General features: G+C 40.7%; 1 protein-coding gene across 1 annotated transcript in view; it reads right to left on the bottom strand.

Moving 5' to 3' along the window:
- Parm1 (prostate androgen-regulated mucin-like protein 1) overlaps positions 1 to 21,778 on the bottom strand; it is a 103,567-nt gene that overhangs the window by 7,240 nt on the left and 74,549 nt on the right. Inside the window, exon 3 of the mRNA XM_046458655.2 lies at positions 7,444 to 7,522. Coding sequence (XP_046314611.1) covers positions 7,444 to 7,522 — 79 coding nt within the window. The remainder of the gene's footprint in view (positions 1 to 7,443; positions 7,523 to 21,778) is intronic.

Below are 21,778 nucleotides of genomic sequence, written 5' to 3'. Positions count from 1 at the left end.
AGGTTTGGATAAATCCAATACTACTGTAGAAATAGGAAGACTTTTGTGCATATGTGATGAAGGGAAAATAAATAGAAAGTGAACTTCTCTCTCTAGGTCAGAACTTCTTAAAACATGGCACATTTTGGATGAAAATGAGAAGGTTTTCAGATTGGCATTTGGAGAGTCTAAGAAGTTAGAACAACATAACAAACAAAAACCCCTCCCACTCCCAATTTTAAGAAAGTGGAACCCAAGAAATTTAGATTTTGTCAGTGTTATTTAATGGTATAACTGCTACTGAAACCAAGGTTTCCTGACTCTATAAGGCAGCATTACTTCATCTAATTTTAATCTGAACAACAAGCTGTAGAAATGATGTCATTGTCAGGTCAAGGCAATCTTGTCTACTTGTTTTCTTAATAGTGACTGGCACCCCTCCAACACAGCTAGGTTTTCTGTCACTGTGTCTTGCTCTTCTTGGATGGCAAAGTCTTGGGGGGAGAGTAGGTGTTGCTTTTCTTTTATGTGAACACCTACTATTTTGCTCTTGGTGCAATGGCTATTTTATAATTTTTATGTTATGTTAATTTTTATGATAACATAAAATTATAAAATACAAATAGTGTATTTGGAATTGGCTTTGTCAGTATCAGTGGCAATTCATATGTCCGTAGCAACTCGTTGTACAATATAACTAGAGTGAAGTGAAAAAAATTCATTAAAGAATGGCAAAGGTCAAAGCCACCATTATGACTTTAAGGTTAGAAAGGGGAAAAATAATTAGGGTTAAATTCCCATGTGATGGTGTGGTTTTAAAGCACTCAGCCAGTGTCCATGGTCCCCATCAATGGCACTGCACTTCTCAGTTTGTGATTCTACTCTATTAGTTAGCTAAAAGCAGAACCTGAGAGGGTAAAATAAGAATGGTTCCTTTTCCACCCTTCCCTCTGTTCTCCCCTTCTCTATTAGCTTTTCTCTAATGAACAGCAACACTCCCACTCCTAGCCCTAATTGGTGACACTTTGCTGGTGACAAATGGTAAATGTGGTAACATCTGTTTGAGGCCTCCTCCACTGCTGTAAAAACAGCACCTATGTTAAGATAATGATAATATTAATACTTAATTGTCCTTAAAAATGAGAGAGATGTTTCACCTGTGTTGAAACAATGTATTTTAGAAAACATCTCCTTTACTAGGGTTTAACCTCAGTTCTCTGAGTCTCTACCTCAGATGGCTACCACCACTCCCCCACTCCACCTTGGAAGTCCTCTCCTTTTTCATCAAGCAAGTCTTGCCTTTCAGTCATGAGTGCTTGTCATGGCCTAAGAAGGAGGGATGCAGAGATGATTAAGACATGGCTTAGTGCTGGGAAAACACAGCTGAACTTGCAACTCATTAGCCATTAGTAATTAGCCTTAGACTCTTATCATCCATTAGCAAAGCTGTTTGGTGCAGCTGTCACTGTCTCCTCTTTGTTTTCATTGGTGGCTCTCTCTTCCTGATTGTCATTTCCCTGCCTGGCTCCTTTCATGTAACTGTTCACTGAAAACTTACCATCTAAGAAGGAAGCTCTATTCTGGGACTTTGGAACTAAAGAGACCCAAATCCCCATCCTCAGGAAGCTTAGATCCTAGCTGGCGGGGGAGGGGGGGGACACAAAATATAAGTGACCAATATGAATAATATGGTGGATGGTAATAAGGGTGGTGGAAAAGAATTAAAGCAAGGAAAGGGGTTGAGGAATTCCAAATGGGAGGGAGGGATTGTGATTTTGAATATGGTGACCAGGGAAGGTGTCATGAAGATGTCATTTGAGTGGACCTAGAGGAGATGGAGGGATGAGCCACATGGATATCTGAGATACATCCTACAGACAGAGGAAGCAGCAGGAGCAAAGGCCTGTGCCAGGGGCAGACAACACATCTGTGTCACAACTCAGGATCCTATTGATTTCGTTTCCAAAATCACAATGATGGACACATATCCAAACATTATTTTCAAAATCCTCTTGCCATAGTGTGGGTTTTTTTTTTCAAGCTATTACATTTACACTGATGTTTAAATAAGCAACTTTACTCTAAAGAGCAAAAATGTTTATTTTAAAAAAAATTATCTGCCAGATTCCACACTACAGGCAGACACTTATCACAGAGGGGTCTGCACACTGGCTCATCTACCTATCTGTAAACAACTCCCGAGTCACGTGGTGACCAGTGAATGTGTGTGGTATAATAGATGCCCATGGCTTCCCCTTCCCCAAACCTGTTTCTTCATGATTTGAAATAAATATTCACCCCCATACTTCCCTACCCAGAATCATTCTCTCATCCAATAAGTGTTTAAAGGAACTATGAAATGTCAGGTAGTTCCAGGGATTTGTACTGTTCTAGTGGAGGACACTGGCAGAGAGTGCACGGGTTCAAGAACAGGGAAGTAAGTGGAATCAAGGAGGCCTGTGCGTGCAGCAAGGAGCTCCTTGTGGAGAGGTGTGAGGAGGCTCCCCAAAGAGATTTCCAGACAACTTGGAATCAGATCAAAAGGGGTGAATCAAATACCTCTGACAGGTGGGACAGCATGTCCGTAGTTACAGAGGCATGAAACAACAGGGCAGTTTTCTGGGAAACTCAACAGCACAGTGGCCGTTAAGAGTGTCAGGAGATGAGGATGAAGCAGGGGAATCCAGAGTGTGCACTCTGGGCCAGCAGCATCGGCATCCCCTGTGTGCTGGTTAGACATGCAGATGCATGGGCCTTGCCTGAATCTACTAAATTGGAGTCTAGGGAGAGAAGATCCAGGAAACTGTGTTGTCTCATAAGGTCTCCCCCTAATTCTCAGGTACAAAAAACCTTGAGAGCTGTTGAATTTGAAAATTAAACTACGTCTACAGAACTCCAAAAGCTGATCTGAGAAAAGCCTGTGGATAACACGTTCTAGAAGATCTTAGTTTTTGTGGCTGGCTGGGCCTACTTTCTAAACACAGCAACAATCAGAAGGAATCAGTTGTATGAAATGTAATCACTATAAGGCATAAAGCGAAACAGGTGACTTTTCACAAAAATGCCTTAAAGGCTAGGCCCTGTTGTGTCTATAAATCAAGATCACATTTATTTTTGTGAAGGGAACAGCTGTGCTGTCTGTCTGGGTTACTGGCATACCTAATTATAGCAGGGTCCACTTCTCTGGCCACGGCAGACTTAGTCTGTTGCACAGGGAGATTATCTCGTGGACAAACACTTTTGAACCAACTTCAACAAAATGGACTTACCTCATTCTTTAATCATGGCTAATTAAAGACACCCTTCTGGAACAGATAGGCAGGAACTTTGCTTTCTTTTAAAGTTGCAAACAAGCCCTAGAATAAACACTTCCCAGAGAACGTTTCTATTTATGAACATATAACATGAATGCAACTGTGCAGGCATTTCAGAACCTCCCCACTGCCAAAGTGGAACATGGAAGCCTGCCACGCCAATACACAATTAGAAAACCGGGCTGCTGTGCCATCTTCTTCCTCCTTCTCTCCCCCTCTTTGAATCCCTGATACCTACTGAATGCAAATGACAAGGATGGGGTTGTTCTTCCAAACCCATGAGCCACAACTGGCAGCCTCCGTCTCATAGGGCACCTATGTGCCAAGTGGTTCTGACAGCAGTCACTGTGCCATAACGTCAGCCAGTCCTTCCACCACTCACATCACACCAGGCACTAAACGTGTGTGTGTCATAATTTAATCCACTATTTTGAGTTAGACATTGTTATTGTGCTAGTGCCATTTTTACAGAAGAAGAAACTGGGCACAGAGTCATTAAGACCTCAGGGTTCACGCTATGGTCTTTCCATGTTCTCTACATCCATTACTTCCTTTCACCTCGAAACAACCTTGAAAGAGATGTACTATTAGCTCTATTTTTGTACTTCGTAAAAATCGAGGATGGGGGGGGATGATAATTTGCCCAAGGCTACCTAAGGAATCAGTAGGAAGGTCAGTGCAGCACTGAATTTGACTTCAAAGCTCACTTTCCTCCGTCTACACCATACTGCTATTGGCTAAAAGAAGGATTACTGGCACAGGAGGGCTCTGGTAGGTTTAGGGCAGTTCAATTTTATAAGCCACATCCTAAAGTGTCTCAGGCTATAAAAAGATACAGTTCTCCTGGCAGGGGACACTGGAACAAAACTAGAGGTCAAAGGTCCCTGGAGAACAGGAGTGTGAAAATCATGGTTAATGAGTCTACCAAAGCCTTTGGAAGAAATGAGATGGGGAGAAAGGTAAAAGGACTGAGCCATGGTTGGCAGGTCGTGCAAGGAGCATGGTGTCCTGGTGGTGAGGCCGCCTTTTCCAGTGGCCTCTCCCCTTGCATTTTCAGGGACATTGGCTGGGTCAGGGCCATAGCCCATGGTTGTAGCCAGAAGCTAATGTGTTCCCTTATGAGATGTGATCTCAGTCACTTGTTGCTCCGGCCAAGTGAGCTAAAAGACCATAGATAATAGAACCCTTGTCATGTTGTTTTCCTCAGAATTCTGGGATGAAAGAAAAAGGTAAATTAGAAAACCGGGCTGCTGTGCCATCTTCAGCCAAGGTAAAGCCTAACCTTGTGCGCGCGCGCGCGCGCACACACACACACACACACACACACACACACACACACACACACACACACACACACACCACATACAGCACATACACAACAATGAAGCCAACTATATTTTTGATGAATGCTTGGTGGGGTTTTCCAAGAATCTGACAAAATAACACTTGAAAGGGGTTTAGCATAGCCTTAAGATTCATGAGAACTATTAATCTCCCCATGCTATCATTTCACCAAATTAATTAACAGAGGTGCAGAAAGGGGGTTTCCTTAGGGGGTTTCCAAACCAGGGGTGTGATTATCCATCCTTAAGTTTATAGTGACACACTTAAATAGCACAGTAGATAAACAGCAACCTTATATTTAAACCATGTGGAGCTTTCTATTTTTAGGAGAGAGAACCTACATGGGGGAAAGAAACAATGATTAATTCAATTTAATAATTCATTGAGGGGCTGGGGTTGTGGCTAGCATGTGTGAGGCACTGGGTTCGATTCTCAGCACCACATATAAATAAATACATAAAAAAATAAAAACCCATCTACAACTGTATATATATATATATATATATATATATATATATATATATATATATTTTTTTTTTTTTTTTTTTTTTTTATTGAATTTTCTGGCGTTAGGGCCTTGGGGAAAGGTAGTTTAAAATAAAATTTTACGTAATTTTAATCAGCCATCATTAGAACAGGTTTGTAATGGCCTGCTAATAACATTTCCTAAGTGCAGTAAGTTTTATGATGGCAGGACTGTGTCTCATCAGTCAAGTGGTCAGTGTTTAAAGAAATGCCCAGCCCATGCTCAACATCCACCTGTCTGTGTCTGTCTGTCTATCTGTCTATCTATCTATCTATGCTTATGGTTCCTCCCTGTTTACTGTTATGATATTGATGGTGATGATGATGTTGGTGGCAGTGCTATGTACTTGGGAAACGATATCCATTATTCTCTCAATAATGCTACCAGGTAGTAACCTTATTTCACAGGAGAGGGAAATCAGGATTAGTGACTCACTGTAACATGGTCAGGCCACACTGCTAGAAAGTGATAGAGCTGGGATTCAAACTAAAGTCTCCCTGCTTCTGGAGTCTGAACCTTTATTGCTGTTCCAGACTGCCTGCCTATAGCCAGTGTTGGATTGCTATGGAAAATTTGAATTCTTGCCTCAAGTCAAGAGAACACATTTTTGTAGGGGAAAAGAAACTATAAACCAGCCAACAAATAAATGAAAAAGAAAACATAATAGTAGACATTGATAACAGCCAGGATGAAAATAATAAAGATACCATGAGAATAAATAACATCCAGGTGTGGTGGTGCTTGCCTGTAATCCCAGTGGCTCAGGAGGCTGAGACAGGAGAACCACAAGCTCAAAGCCAGCCTCAGCAATGTCAAGGCACTAAGCAACTCAGTGAGACCCTGTCTCTACATAAAATACAAAATAGGGCTGGGGGTGTGGCTCAGTGGTTGAATGCCCCTAAGTTCAATCCCTGGTACCATGCCCCGCTCCCCCCAAAAAGAATAAATAACAGAGGCATCAAACTGGAAAGAAGTCTGTCAGAGATTTAAGTCGACATTTGCCATGTGAGAAAGAGCTAGAAGCAAAGCAGTTCAGGGTGGGGGCTAGGGAGAGCTAAGGGCCTTGGAAGGCAAGAACCCGGTGAGTCCTAAGAATTGGGAAGGGAGCCAGTCTGCAAAGCTCAGTGGTCTGGAGGGAGGCATTGGTGTGCTGAGCCAGAACAGGTAGGCAGGGGAAGGTCTGTGAATGACCTCTAGGGCCACTGTGAGAGTTGAAATTCAATTCTGAATGCAGAAGGGAGCCAGCTGCTGGGGGATTTTAAGGGAAGGAGTGATGGGTTAGAGCAGCTTCCATAAAGATGGTACCTGTGGCTGGGAGGGGAATGTGTTCGAGGTCACTGAGTGGCTGTGTTCACCATGGCAAAACATGTCCTTCTGTCCCTTGTTACAGGCACTGAACAGACTGGCAAATAAGACTGCCACTTGCCATCTGGTGTTTTACAGCTGGAAGGACACTCAGAGAGTGTGAATAATGTGGTTTTGAGACTTTTGGATTTCACAGAGCAATAGAAAAAATGATGGATTCACAGTACAGCAGCTTTCAGTTAGAGATGGAAAGTAAAATCTCAGCTGTCATTGATGATCATCTTCATTTTGTGGAAGAAAACGCTTTTTAGAACTAAAAATGTAAGGACATAATCTTAGAGAAACAAAAAAGCCCAGTTCTGGGGGGTCATACCAGGGATTGAACTCAAGGGCACTTGACCGCTGAGCCACATCCCCAGCCCTATTTTGTATTTTATTTAGAGACAGGGTCTCACTGAGTTGCTTGCTTTTGCTAAAGCTGCTTTGAACTCATGATCCTCCTGCCTCAGCCTCCCAAGCTGCTGGGATTACAGGTGAATGATGGAAAATGCTACACTTTCCCTTCATTTTCCACATTTTGCTCTAAAACCAGTGAACACCTCATTAACAGATCAGGTACAAATCCACAGATGAGTGTGTAGAGCATCATACTTAGGAACCACTGATCCCACTCCCGCAGCATGTAGCTCCCCTAGGGTGGTGACAAGGTTGAAAGGCAGAGACTGCAGGTTCATCTCATCCCATGACACCATCAGGCTGCATATTTCAGCTTATTAGCTTTGCTTTGCAAGCTTCAGACACTGGACTGACTGCTCTTGACTAGTGTGGTATACACCACCGCATTTATCTCTCTGCCCATGTTTCTGAGCACTATGACATCAATTAAGAAAAAAGACCTCAGTGAAACAGTTCTTGGCCTGGAGCCCCACAAAATGGAATCATCTTCTTTTTAAAGAGGATTGAGGTGTATCTCACCTGATCTTCAGATACGCTGCAACCCCAAACACCAACAACACCACGGCAATGACGGTCACTGTAATGGCGGCAATGCTGCCTGCAAAGGAGGAAAGGCAGAGAACAGAAAATAAAGGGAGAACATGATGACCACGGTGGCTAATACCCACTTTCACCTGACCCCATTTTTCCTCTTTAATACCCACCCTTACCTGACTCCATTTTTTCCTTTGGAAGAGAAAAGAGTTATTTACTTGAATCATTCTTAAGGGAAGTCAGAACTGGGACAAAACCCAAGATCTTTATTTTTCTTTTCAGTTGTAGATAGACAAAATACCTTTATTTCTGTTTGTTTATTTTTATGTGGTGCTGAGGATTGTACCCAGTGCCTCACACATGCTAGGCAAGTGCTCTACCACTGAGCCACAACCCCAGCCCCCAAAACTCAAGATCTTAATTCTGTTACTAGAATACTTTTTTTAAATACCAACTGAAGTTTGGTAAATGGTCTATATTATTTTGGTATTTATTAAGAACTTCTGGTTAGCTTGGAATTCAGAGAACAGTATACAGCTATATTTGATTATTTTTTTAAGAATGACAGTGGTCAGCTACTGCTGCTGTTGTTCACAGGGACAGTGGATTTTAAATCTCTTGATGTCTTCTTTTATAGGCTCTGGCTCATCTTCCATCATTTTTGAGATATTGGAAGATAGGATGTTTTATTCAAAGGTCACTACAAGTAATCTGATTGTTTCTTTAAATAAACCAAAACCATGAAGTTATATTTTTAGTGTCCACTTTAAAGGGTCACTTTGATATGAGATGCACCCATTTGAATGATGCCAGCATATCAAAATGTTTTGTAAAACTTCCTTTTGGGAAGGGTGTCCAGCTTTCAGCCTTAAACAGTAAGAAAAAGTCCAGTTTGGTGGACAAAATAAGGTCAAGCCTAGTAAGTAACACAATTTTTTTGTTGTTTGTTTAAGTAACCAGATACAATTATAAAGTAACATGAATGCTTTATTCTGTAGTTTGAAATCTGGTTCCAAAAGCAACTATTAATGGGCAGTTAAAAAAAATCCTTTGAGCACATTGCCTTGTAAGAATAACCATACTGCCTCTGAATACTACTCCAGAGCACAATACCCCCTTTGTGTGAGCCTTGGCCTAATGTATAAACTGCAGTTTTATTCCACCTTAGAAATGCCAAGAATCAGGCTTTTGTCCCTAATACTTCAAGTAACAGTTTGGCATTAAAGCTAGTGTTAGGGACCCACTGATTATTTCAGTCCACTGGGAAATCATTTACTACTTCAACCAATGAATGGGAGCATAAGAGATTTGAAGTCGGACATGTGGATTGATGTGTGGTCCAGCCATAATTAGCTGTGTGACCATAACTGTTTACTTAACCCTACCTGCTTTTGCATTACTCACCTGCAGGAAGAGAGAAATGAGAGTGTTCTACTTACCTCACATAGCTTTAAGGGAATTGAATGAGATGTCACAACTACCCAAATGCACAATCCCAGGCCAACTCCTGACTCTCACATATTAGGTAGGTCTCAAAGGTGATGGCACTCCTCCACATTTCTAGAGGTTTATCATTCTAGGTTGTTTTGCCATCCATCCTTTTATTTTTTTCCCTTGATATGAATGGTTTTATTTATTGTTCTTTTCATTATCCCTTCCACCAAAAGATTTAGAGTATAGTTAAGAAGCAAAGCTACTTATTAGCACTTTAGTAACTCCCCAAAAGCTTTTGATGGAAGAAGGCTATATCAGGCACCCATATTTTCAGTGGTTCATAATTTCTTAAGGAGAACCAAAGGGGATCATTGCTAACATAAAGCCAAAGACTAGCTCTTGATGTCTCTATGGAGACTGACCACATTCAACCATTGCAATGAGTAAGACCCTTCTGGACACTCATGTATTTATTTCTTTGCTCCTGAAGTCCTTTTGAGTTAGATTAGTATAATTATCAGTATAATTCTCTTTACCTTTTTATTATGTAAAGAAAAAATAATGGCACTGAATGCTCAGCTGTGCAGATGGTGTCAAGCAGAGAAAGTCTGAGGTCGGATCCTTTTATGAAACCTCCATTCCTACTTTGTGAGGCGGCTCTTAGCTTCTTGGCCTCCAAACTGTGCTGAAATCGGAACAATTCAAAGTTCACTGAAGCCTCATAAGAGCTCTTTTAAGAGCTTGTGAAAGGATTATAACCACAAGGTAAAGTAATGGGGGTATTTTAAGATTGAAAAAAATACAGTCATTGCAATTAGGAGCAGTAAAGAAATTGACCTTTTAATTTCTCCCTTTTAGAAAAAGGGAGAAGAGAAGGAATACAGTTGATTTGCCTATAAGACTTTTCTTTCTTGCCCCAGGGATAGTTTCATACAGGAAATCCTGGGGTTGACCTTTTTCAAAGTTTCTTCCCTAACTCTATGCAGTTGGGTCTCCTCCAACTCTTGAGATTTACTGGATTTATTTATATACCACTTCTAACTAAAGATAAATCGGGCAGTTTCTAACTCCAGCACTGTTTTTTTTTTTGTTGTTGTTGAGACAGCAAGTGATAAAGTGACCTGCTTCTCCTTCATGTGACATGGGACTTTCTAACTCTGGGTGTAACCTGTCTTTCAAATGGGGCTCAGCAAGGCTACCCTTCCTTGTCCATAGAGGACATCATCGAGTATGAACAGAGCTGGAAATTGCAAGTGACTGCCCACCTGATAAGCACTTGGGGGCAGCTGGGCAAAGGGACACTTCTGAGAGTTGATATGAAGCCAAAAGGTCTGAGGTAAAATAGTTCAAATATTTGGACTTCTTTTTTAAGCATTCTGCCATCCACTGGCTTGTCTGAGAGGGTGCTAGCCATGGGAGCCAGAATCTTCTGGAAGTAGACCTTTGCCAGCCCTGAGTCTAGAAGATCCTGTGTCCTGAACTTGCTCCCAGTTCCTCAGCAGCTGATGCCTCAGAAGTTTCTGGTAACCTCAGCTCTGGGAAGTTCCACACCTGAGGGCTTCATGATTTGAGCATAAGAGGGTTGCTGAGCCAAGATTAGCAACGGTAACTGAAAAGGCTTTATTTCCTCCTTGTGAAAACAAATGTCATTTCCCCTGAGTTTTGTTTAAACTAATCTGGAATTTCCCTTGTCCTCCTCCTCTCTCTTTTTTCAAGGTGTGGCAGGGACAAGAAAAATGAAGATAGTGTGGCTGGAGGCAGGGGAGGCTTTGCCCCAAGAGGAAGGTGTTGAGTCCTTGGTGGGCTGTGTCCTGGGAGTGGAAGGATGGGACAGGTGGCTGGCATTTCAGTTCTTCCTCATTGGGGTTTGTGAGTTACAGGCTGGATATGACTCATGGTGCACAGCTCTGGAATGAACAGAAACTAACAGAGAATTGGAGACACTTTTCTTTCTATTTTATAAGCCAAGATACAAGAATATTACACTGTGCTAGAACATTCCATTGTGCCAACATGTTCTGCCTCACTGAAGAGCTGTTAAAGATCCATAAACCAAAGCCTCCTTGAATTTTGTGCTTCCTGGAAGCCTGGCATCTCTCTATGTGCCTTTCTGCCACTTTCCAAATGGCTCAGAACAAGAATAAATGGGTTCAAGAATAACCATAACTGCTTACATGTTACAGGTGATTACTTTGGACTGGCACTGTGCCAAAAGCTTTACAGCTCTTCCCTTGTTTAATATTCTTTATGAGATGAGGGGACTTATTCCCATTTTATAGATGAGGAAGTTAAGGGCCAGGGTGTTTAAAATTTGATTGAGGTTTTCCATCTGGTAAATGATTGATCTAGCAACTGAACCTAGCACTATGCATCCAGCGTTTGCATTTTAAACATCAGTACACTTCCCTCCTCTGGCCCTTCCTCAGCTTGTTAGCTCTTACTCTTACTTCAAGACCTATCTATCAGTGCTTCTGAGAAGCGTTCTCTTACCCTCCCAGGCAAGCAACAGAGCTGCTGTGTTCTCCAGCCTGTTTCCTTCTTCATCCATCTTGTGGCTCTTTCCATCTCTTTGTATGCTGTTAGCACCAGGCACAGTGTCTATATAATGTCTTTTATTTAATATTAAACAAATGAATGTATTGGTGGGAAAAAGTGATAACTTGAACTTTTCTGACCCCAGTCACTGTGCTAAGAAAGTTCTCAAGCAGCAGGCTCTCTACCTGTTCATTTTGGAATCCTCTGTTCCAGGTCTTGTCTGAGTCTTTAGTCCTGTGATTATATCTGTGGTTCTACCATACCAGTCCCTTCCCCGCCACACTGTACCTGTGAGTCCCCAGGGATGAATGGAGGGGTATTAATTTAGGAATATCCAAGTGGAGTCAGATGGTACCCAGGAAGCAGCCCCAGCAAACTCCAAGAAGGCCTTGTTGCTAGTCAGATCCGGTCAAGCACCACACTGAGGCACTGCTGGGATAAGCTGCAGGATCATCTTAAGGAGCCTCTCTCCCCATGTCTACAACTCACCCAGAGACAGGTATGCCTTCTCTTTATCACACCCTCAGAGAGACTCTGCTCCTGTCCACTCAATATCCCCCACACTCACTGAATGTGCTCTCTGGTCTTTAGGGGCTTAGCAATATTCCCAAGTTCCTCTGGGGACTCTTCTCATTGAGGGATTTCTTCCCTGCCCTCACCTTTAAACATGAAAGTAATATTGCATCTGAACTCTTTGGCAGAAATGCTTGCAATAATATCCAAAATGAATATATTTAGGATGTTCTGGGGTGAAGCTAAATAGCCTGTGAAAGAAAGAACATAACTAGACTCTTTTTTTTTTAAGCTGTTGCTTTTTCTGTGAGAACTGGGAGCAAAGGAGGTGCTGGTAGAGTTTCCAGGGTGAATAAAAGGTGTGTGCCTTACTCTTGCCCATAGTTCCTAGTCCTGACCTGCATGCTGCTGGTGAATTCATCAGATCAACATGCATGCCAGTGCTTGACCAAGGTCGTGGGTGCATGTGCACGCCTCTGTGATCTATTTTGAGAAGAGTGTTGAACAAACCTCTTGACTGTTCATCATTATTCTTGCTCTTTTCTTCCTTATTCCTGGTCCAGATATTCAGGAAAAAAAATGGAGAAAAGGAGCAGGTGGCCACTTCAGAGTGTGCAGCGGCTCTTTCAGTCAAGGTCACCAAGAGGAAAGGAATATTTGTCTCAAAGGAATTCTTTCCCTTTCAAAGTCTGTCTGTCAATATGCTGGAGGATGGAAGTGGGTGACTAGTAAGGAAAGGGGCTTGATAGACTTTGTGTGCCTGAAACTCTATTATTATGCGAGGCTTTTCCATATTTAACACAATACTGTCCTTCCTTCCAAGAACGACAATGATAATAACAGTAATAATCAACAAGAAATCTCTATTTCTCACCATCACTCAACTCAAAGTGGATCAAGGACCTAGGAACTGACCAGAGACCTTGCACCTAATGGAAGAAAAAGTAGGACCAAATATCCATCATGTTGGTTTTGGCCCCAACTTTCTTCATAAAACTCCTGTAGCACAAGAATTAAAACCAAGAATCAATAAATGGGATGGATTCAAACTGAAAAGCTTCTTTTCAGCAAAAGAAACAATCTGTGAGGTGAATGGAGAGCCTACAGGACAGGAGTAGATCTTTACCACAAGCACATCAGATAGAGCACTGATCTCTAGGGTATATAAAGCACTCAAAAACCTTAACACTAAAAAAAAACCCAAAAAAACAAAAATCAAAAAACAAATAACCTAGTCACTAAATGGGCCAAGGAACTGAACAGGCACTTCTCAGAAGAGGATATACAATCAATCAACAAACATATGAAAAAAATGTTCAACATCTTTAGCAATTAGAGAAATGCAAAACTACTCTAAGATTTCATCTCACTCCAGTCAGAATGGTAGCTATTATGAAGACAAACAACAATAAGTGTTGGCGAGGATATGAGGAAAAAGGTACACTCATAAATTGCTGGTGGGTCTGCAAATTGGTGCAGCCAATATGGAAAGCAGTATGGAGATTCCTTGGAAAACTGGGAATGGAACCACATTTGACTGAGCTATTCCTCTTCTCGGACTAGACCCAAAGGACCTAAAAACAGCATACTACAGGGACACAGCCACATCAATGTTTATAGCAGCACAATTCACAATAGCTAAATTATGGAACCAACCTAGATGTCCTTCAGTAGATGAATGGATAGGGAAACTTTGGTATATATACACAATGGAACATTACTCAGCAATAAAATAAAATAAAATCATGACATTTGCAGGTAAATGGATAAAGTTGGAGAATATAATGCTAAGTGAAGAAAGCCAATCCCAACAAAACAAAAGCTGAATGTTTTCTTTGATATGAGGACAAAGACTCATAATGGTGATTAGTGGTGGTGGGGGGATGGATGGAATGGAGGAACTTTAGATGGGGCATAGGGGTGGGAGGGGAAAGGAGGGAGCAAGAGGGTAGGAATGATGGTGAAATGAGTTAGACATCATTACCCTAAGTACATGAAGAAGACATGAATGGTGTGCAAATATTCTGTGTACAATCAGTGTCTTGAAAAATTGTGTTCTATATGTATAATATGAAATGAATTGTATTCTGCCATCATGTACAATAAATCAGAATATTATATATATATATATATATATATATATATATATATATATATATATATAAAATATAAGGATATTAAAAGAATAACAATAGTAACTAACACTTTCTTGTTGCTTACTCTATGCAGGGATTTTCTATGGGCTTCACGTAATCTAACTCATTTAAATCTCCCAAGCACTGAAGTGTTCTCCTTACAGAATCCTGCTATCTCCATTTTACAGCTGGGGAAACTGAGGCATGGAGATGGGAAGGGTCAAACTACACAGCTGGTACTTAGAAGGGCAGGGGTGCAAGTGCTGTTTAGAGTCTGTGCTGCTGCCCACTGGGCTCTCCCACTCCTTTGGGCTTTAGTGCTTGATCCAGGTGCACTTTGAGATAAAACCGCAGCTCTGGTCATCCTGTCTGCTTTTCGTTGGATGTTCAGGAGTCAAGGCCTGAGTGGTGGTTGGGGTCCTCTTGTAGGAACGACTGAAGGTGGGTCAGAGCTGAACAATTGAAGTTCATTGAGAAGAGGACTAATTAGAACCAGACAGAAGTCACAGAACAGCCACCTAAACAAGGTCCACGTCATTGTTTCTAGAATGTATTGTGGCCTGAAAGAGCTGCTTAGAGTGCTGCCAGAGGCAGTTCAGTCGTTCCTCTGTTCTACAAGCGATTGGTTCTAAAACTCCCTGTGGAGACCCACACCCAAGGATGCTAAAGTCCCTTATTAAAAAAATGGCATGGTATTTACATACAACTATTTATATGCTTTAAATCATCTTTGGATTACTTATAATATCCAATGCCTTATAAATGCTATACAAATTCTTGTAGTACTGTTTTATTTGGGACATAATAACAGGAAAATGTCTGTACATATTTAGTACACATGTAATTTATTTTGTTCAAATATTTTTGATGGGAGATGAGAGAATACAGAGGACTAAGTAACTCAGGATATATGGTAACTGATGGTGATGGTGTGTGTGTGTGTGTGTGTGTGTGTATGTTTTTCTCCCCAGTCTTATGACTGGGGAGAAAAGGTGAAAAAAGAAAACTTTAGTTCTCAAATACTACCACCTAGGCAAATACTGATTTTTCTATTATTGAAGGTGCTTTGACTTTTGGCCTTGGGTTCTGCTTGAATTTCACTTCTGTTCTTCCTCCTTCTCTATTCCAAGCCAAGGAAAGCTAAATTTGTCTCCTCCTCTTTTTAAGCCCAGTCAATCCCACAAGCCTGTTCTAAATGAGCTCATGGGCTCCTCTTGAGCTGGGACAGTATGTGATACAGAGAATAACAGGCCATAGCTCTGAGGTTTCCCTACCCCAATGCAGTGACAAGCATCAGACCCTGGGAGCCAAATAGGAGAATGTAGGATTGGATGGAAAGACATACAGGAAGATAAGTAGAGACATGGGTGGCACCAAACTGTATTTCTATTGGTAACAGAAGTAAAGCTAAGGGTGTATTAAAACTGGGTCTTGGGAAGAGATAGGAGTGAACTGTTCAGACAACAACGAAGGCTCCAGTGGCAAGCGGCTAGGAGAAGAGACACCTGATGTTTCTGGGCTTGAAGCATCAGCACTGGGCATGGAAACTGAAACACCTTGACAGGAGTCCTTATCTTAAAAATGGGCTAATCCCTGCCCTTTCCAGTTCCTAGGGATACTGGGAGGAGCAGATGAGATGGAGTGCTTTGTGAACTAGCACAAATGTTGATTGTAGGGTGGAGGCGTGTTGACATCTTTGTATAGCTCAGCCTCTTTACTTTATGGATTAACAGAATGAAATACCAAAGGAATGACTTAGTGACTTTCCAAAGTTCACATGTTTTACAGAAATGACAGAGTTAGAACCAAAGTCTACATAAGAAGGTATCAAAAAAATGAATAGGGAGCATGAAAAGGGTTGGGTCTTCAGGTCCAAGTCACAGGGAACTCTGAGAGCCAGTCATTGTGTTGGGTCTTGACAGTGTGGGGAGCAGGATCTATGGATGTGATTTGGGGAGAGAGATGCACCATTTTTTTTTTTTTTTTGCAGAACCTTCTATAGTACAACTATCTCTGAGAGATCATTCCTGATGATAGATGAACGCTGCTACTTTGAGTCTTCTTTTTCTAGATGTTTGCTTTTACTCTGTATGGCACAATTTAGTGAATTTATTCTAGAATACAACTGATACTGACATCTGTAGCTGTTGGTAGTTATGCATACCATGCATACAAGATAGAGATGTATGAAATACACTGTTAAACTAATGATTTCATGTGAACACATTTGGCCTGCTTTCCAGATTGGAAGTCCCTGAAAGTTACAAATACCAAATTATGCTTCTTTATTTATCTAGGCTCAAAATAAGTAATTCATAAAAAAAACTCATGTCTTCTGAAATGCAGCTATTTTTAAAAATTGAACTTTACTAGTAGCTATGATGTAAGGGGAAAACAACTTCTTTTGAAGCATATAGCTTGCAATTCAAATATGCTACAGAAGTGTTTTTAATTAACACAACCTAAGCCTGTCTCTCTCTTTTTTTTTATTTTTTAGTTATAGATGGACACAATATCTTCATTTCACCTTCATGTGGAGCTGAGGCTCAAACCCAGCACCACATATGTGCTAGATGAGCACTCTACCACTGAGCCACAACCCCAGCCTCTAAGCCTGTCTCTTTAAGTTATACCCTTTCCCAAAAAAAAGTCTTCCCTAAAAATAAATCATTAAAAACTATTTAGTCATTTCTTCACACAGAATGTAAGAGGCAAACTTTATCAATTAGCCAAATGTTATCACAATTGGAATCTTTTGCTTCATGTTTCTACTCTGACTAGAAGCTAGTTAGTGGGAAAGATTGGTTAGTGGGCAGAATTGGGATCCAAACTTTGGGCTAGGATCAATATCCGGTTCTATTTCATGTAACCAGAAGACCTAATTTGGAGACTGGCTTTAGTTTTATCTAAAAAGCACTTGGCTTATTTAAAGCTCATGATGGGCAGAATAGAAATATTAATCTTGGTTGAGATAATGAAAGATGTGCACTCATAGAAGCCAAGTGCTTACCTCCTCTTCCTTCATATCCTTCTCTTGAGGACACATCAGCTGTACTTTAAGGAGTTGGCGGGGAGGGTATGGAGCACAGGTTTGCAACTAATGCAGACCAGGGTACACACAGTCAGGACAGATCTCAGTTACCATGGTTTTTAAAGTTTCTCAACACGAATGAGATCGTTTTCTCACTTGGAATTGATTTTAAGTACCTCTTTAGGTCACCTAGCATCAGTTCTCCTTTGACATGTGTAATGCAGTCTATATGAGGTTTCCAAGAATGGCAGATGTTCCTCATCCCCTTTCTCAAAGCACAGTGACTGTCTTTCATGTTGCACAAGCTGGGTATCCCACAGCAGCTCCTGCTCGGTGGTACCTGGGAGCATTGATCTTACCCAGTTGGCCTGAGGTCTCTCTGCACCAAAACTACAGGGAAGTAGGGACGTTAGGGCCGGGTTAGGTATCTCAACTCCTCAATCATCTTTTGTGAATGACGCCTGGGGGAGAATAATGTATTACCAAAAGTTTGCCTTTGTCATGAGCTGTCATTTATCTCCACGGATGCCAAGAGAGAAGTTTTTGTCATTGTTACCTCCTTCTCCATCTCTTTATTACTTCAGTGATGAAAATCCTATTATCTCAATGATTACTTCAAAGTCTGACTATAGATAAAACAATTCTGAGGAAAGAAATAAGCCAGATTTTTAAAATAAGGATGATATTTTTTTGGATTGCTCTCCATTTATTATTTCATTATTTTCTACCCATTTTTTATTGGTTCTTTTTAGTTATACATGACAGTGGAATCCATTTTGATATAATTATATAAGCATGGAATATATCTTACTCTAATTAGTACCCCATTCTTTTTTTTTAAAGATATTTTTTTAGTTGTAGATGGACACAATATCTTTATCATTTTTTAATCTATTTTTATGTGGTGCTGAGGATCAAACCCAGGGCCTTATGCATGCAAGGCAAGGGTGCTACGGTTGAGCCACAACCCCAGCCGCACCCCCCACCCCCATTCTTGTGGATATGCATGATGGTGGGATTCATTGTGGAGTATTTATATATGTATGTAAGACAGTAATGTCAGATTCATTACACTGTCTTTCCAATAAGGATGACTTTTGAGAATCATCCAGTCCATAGGGGAAGGCCCATTTTCTCTGGGGCTAGGCAGCCTTACAAGCAAGACCTTCTACACTGCCTGCCTCTCTTGGTTCAAAGAACATAAGCAAGAAGGAAGGGTGGAACTCTCAGAGGTAGAGTATTTACTCTGTTTGCCAAATAATGTACAAAGTATTATTTTTATCATGGAATCTGGGTGGGGAGCAGAGAGTTACAGTTTCAGGTCACCTGTCCCAACACTTTCTTGGAAGCAACTTTGGTATATTTACTATAGTCCCAAGGACTGGAGAATCTCCTAGGAACTATTAGCTAAATTTAGCCTTGTCCTCATGTAATAATCACAAAGGCCATGTAGGAACCTGCTTTTGGACACTGTATTTACCAAATTTTAATTTCTCCCAGATTCCGACCCTGAAAGTTTAAGAGATAAAATACTGGAAAGAAAAAAAAAATCCAAATTCTAATGCAAGTTTTGGGAAGAGTACAATTTCTAGGTCTTAATTGTTGACTCTTGGAAGCAGGTGGGGCCTAGACTCAATTCTTCTGCTCAGCTTTATTTGCCTCAGGTCCCGCAGACCATTTTTATTTCCAGTTAGAAATCTCTAGTTGTTCCAACTTTCTAGCCCTTGCCTTTGAATTTCCCAAGTTTTCTGAAAGTGTTACTGTTCCAAACATGAACAGAGTTATTTTTCTCCTTCACACTTTTTGGATTATCCTTTTCTGTATTGTGCTGTTGGTAGGTACTTAAATGGACTTTTATTGCCTAATATGCACAGTAAGTATCCTTTTGGGAGTCTTAAAGTGTTTTACAAACATTCTAAGTTTTCAAGTTAAGAAAATCAAAGTCTAGAGGAGTCAAAGCTCTTGCTAGTATCCACCTGAGGATTAAGGACCCAACTGTAATAACAATAGCTAACATTTATTTAGTGCTAACTATGTAAGAGGGACTTTATATACTTGTCTAATTTAATCCTAATAAGAATCCTGTAGAACAGGTACAGTATTATACTTGTACCCTCATCTTATAGATTAAGGAAACATGATACCCAATGATAAATGAACTTGCCCTTTGGCCTCCCAACTAGCAAATGGCTCTGGTGAGATTTGAGCCAGGCAGTCTGATACAGAGCCTGCCTTTGGAATTACTCCACAATTTCTCCAAATGGAAATATGATAAAGTATTTCTGATGCCCATGCTCATGAATACACTGAGATTTTATGATTTAATATAAGTTCACCTTCATTTTTGAGCCTGTGGTCTATCCCTGTAGGCTATGAGTTTAACAGTGAAAGCAAGATACTACAAAATAAAAGGCCATCTTTTATTGGCCAACGTTTTTCTTTCCTGAGAAAGAAGTCATGCTAAGGACAGTATCAATTTAGTATTTTTTTAATGTGATTTCCTGATATACTACTCTTCACTCAATTCTCTGGGGTGGGATTTTTAGACCCTTTTTTTGATAAGTTGAGGGCTTGTTGTTGATCTGTTCTCACTTCTCTGACCAGTTACCTTGTAACTAAAAAAGGCATGCTTTTTGAGTTGGAAGGTGATGGTAAAGTTTTGCTCTGTATGTGGAATCCAGCACATTCCAATCAATTTTCCCAATGAGCCAATAAGCTGTAGATTCATTGACATTATTAGCTGTGCTTGTAAGCTAAACCTCTCTTTCTCAGGAAGCATTTCCAAAATCACTTTAGTCATATATTATTGGTGAAAGTATTTGAAAAAGAAAAATTGTTCCAGGGGGACAGAAACTCTCCAAATGTAATAAAAGGTGACATTGGTACAATTAAAATGTATGATGGAGTTGTCTTGCTGCTAGATGACAACATAAATGGTAAATAGTTGACTTTATTACCTTGACATATATTTTTCAAAGGGCATTCTGGAAATATTTCAAAAGTAGATGAAGATTTAGGTAGTAAAAGTAAGCCATAGGAGAAATATAAGTACAGAGAAGAATTCAGAATAATTTTTAACTAAAATAAAACCTGACAGTTGGAGTTCCTTATAGGAGTTTGCTTTGCTTTCGCTAGCTTTATGGTTTAGCATAAGTTTAAAGAATTGGGCAAAAAAGAAAAAAAAATGTGACTGCAGGCTTATAACAGTAACCATGGCAGCCCATGGGAAAGCCAAAAGTAGGAATCAGAATGATGGGAACAGAAAGGTGTGATGGGAAATGGGGAGCGAGGGGAGAAGCCCAGTGTGGCTGCAAAAATCCCTTGACACTCTCTACAGTGATGAGTGTCAGAGGAGTCTTTGTATGCATAGTGGGACACTTCAATTTTTCTTTATTTTCAATTTAAAGGTCAGGATTTATTAGGCTAAGAAAATAAGTGGGTTTATGACCTTACTCTTGATATTTCATCACCAAAATTCACTCATTTATTGACTGATTGATTTATTGAACATTTATTGAGCACCTACTGAGCTAGACACTCTTGAGTGCTGAGAACACATTTGTGAGCCCAAACAGACAAAGGCCCATCCTTGAAAATCAGTTGAAGGTGTGAACCAGGAGCCACACTGCTAGGTATATAAGCACACACCATGAAGAAGAGATGTGACTGAAGTGTGGCAGTGTATAACAGAGAGGCCAGAGATAGATCGGGAGGCCCACAGGAAACAACCAGAGCAAGTGACGTTTGAGCTGAGATCTGAGGAATGAATCGGAATTAACCAGGCAAAGTGCTGGGTCATGAGAGGATTTCAGGCAGAAGCATCCCAACAAATGAAGGCCTTAAGTCAGAGAGCAGCAGGTGGGTGAACCAGAGAGGCAGCCAGCATGGGTGGTGCTGAGAGGGAGAGGCAGGAGTGTGGCTGACCCAGGGTTGGCAGATAGAGGCCAACTAGAGGCTGAGGGCTTCACCCTAACAGCAGGGGATACCCTCAAGGGGCTGGGATGTAGGTGATGGCATGTTATGTATGATCTGATCAGAGTTGTATTTTATCATCATTCTGGCTGCTGTATGGAGAATGTCAGACTGGGGAGACCGGTGCAGAGGAGGAGAGGAGGGCCTGGTTAAGGGGTTGATGCTGTGGGATTATGGGAGTTTTGACTTGAGAATGAGCGTAAAGAGAAGTGAATGAGAGTGGTACCTACTAACAATTCAAAATCAATAGACCTAGTGATAGAAAGGGGATAGGAAGTGGAACAGAGAGACCTGGAAAGATGTGTCATTCACTGTAAGAGGCCCAGGCCTGAACATGTACAATGATGCGGTATTTGTAAACCAGAGCCTACCGATTATTGCTTTCTGATACATTCTGGGCTTTTACATGATCTTCTTACAACTATATTTTATATGAGATCATTGTTTATGCCATGTTTAACTTATTTTTTAATGTTTTTAAATATGATCATTAACTCACTAGAATACAATTTTTTCACTCCTAAACATTTTCTAGGCATACTTTAAAACTATTCTTTCTTCTTTCCTATCATCTTATTCTTTTATCAAATCTATATTTGTCATGAATGATATGGATGTATGGTTGAGCAAATGTCCCTCACAGGTGCAGAGAGGTGTTTTGATGTCTGTGATGCTCAATGACCTTGATTTAAGGTACTTA

Source organism: Marmota monax, unplaced genomic scaffold, assembly GCF_021218885.2.
Source record: "Marmota monax isolate L192 unplaced genomic scaffold, Marmota_monax_Labrador192_F-V1.1 WCK01_AAM20220418_F8-fsc00112, whole genome shotgun sequence".
Lineage (NCBI taxonomy): Eukaryota > Metazoa > Chordata > Mammalia > Rodentia > Sciuridae > Marmota > Marmota monax.
Note: the sequence above shows the minus strand (reverse complement) of the source record. Positions and strands in the feature narration are given on the sequence as shown.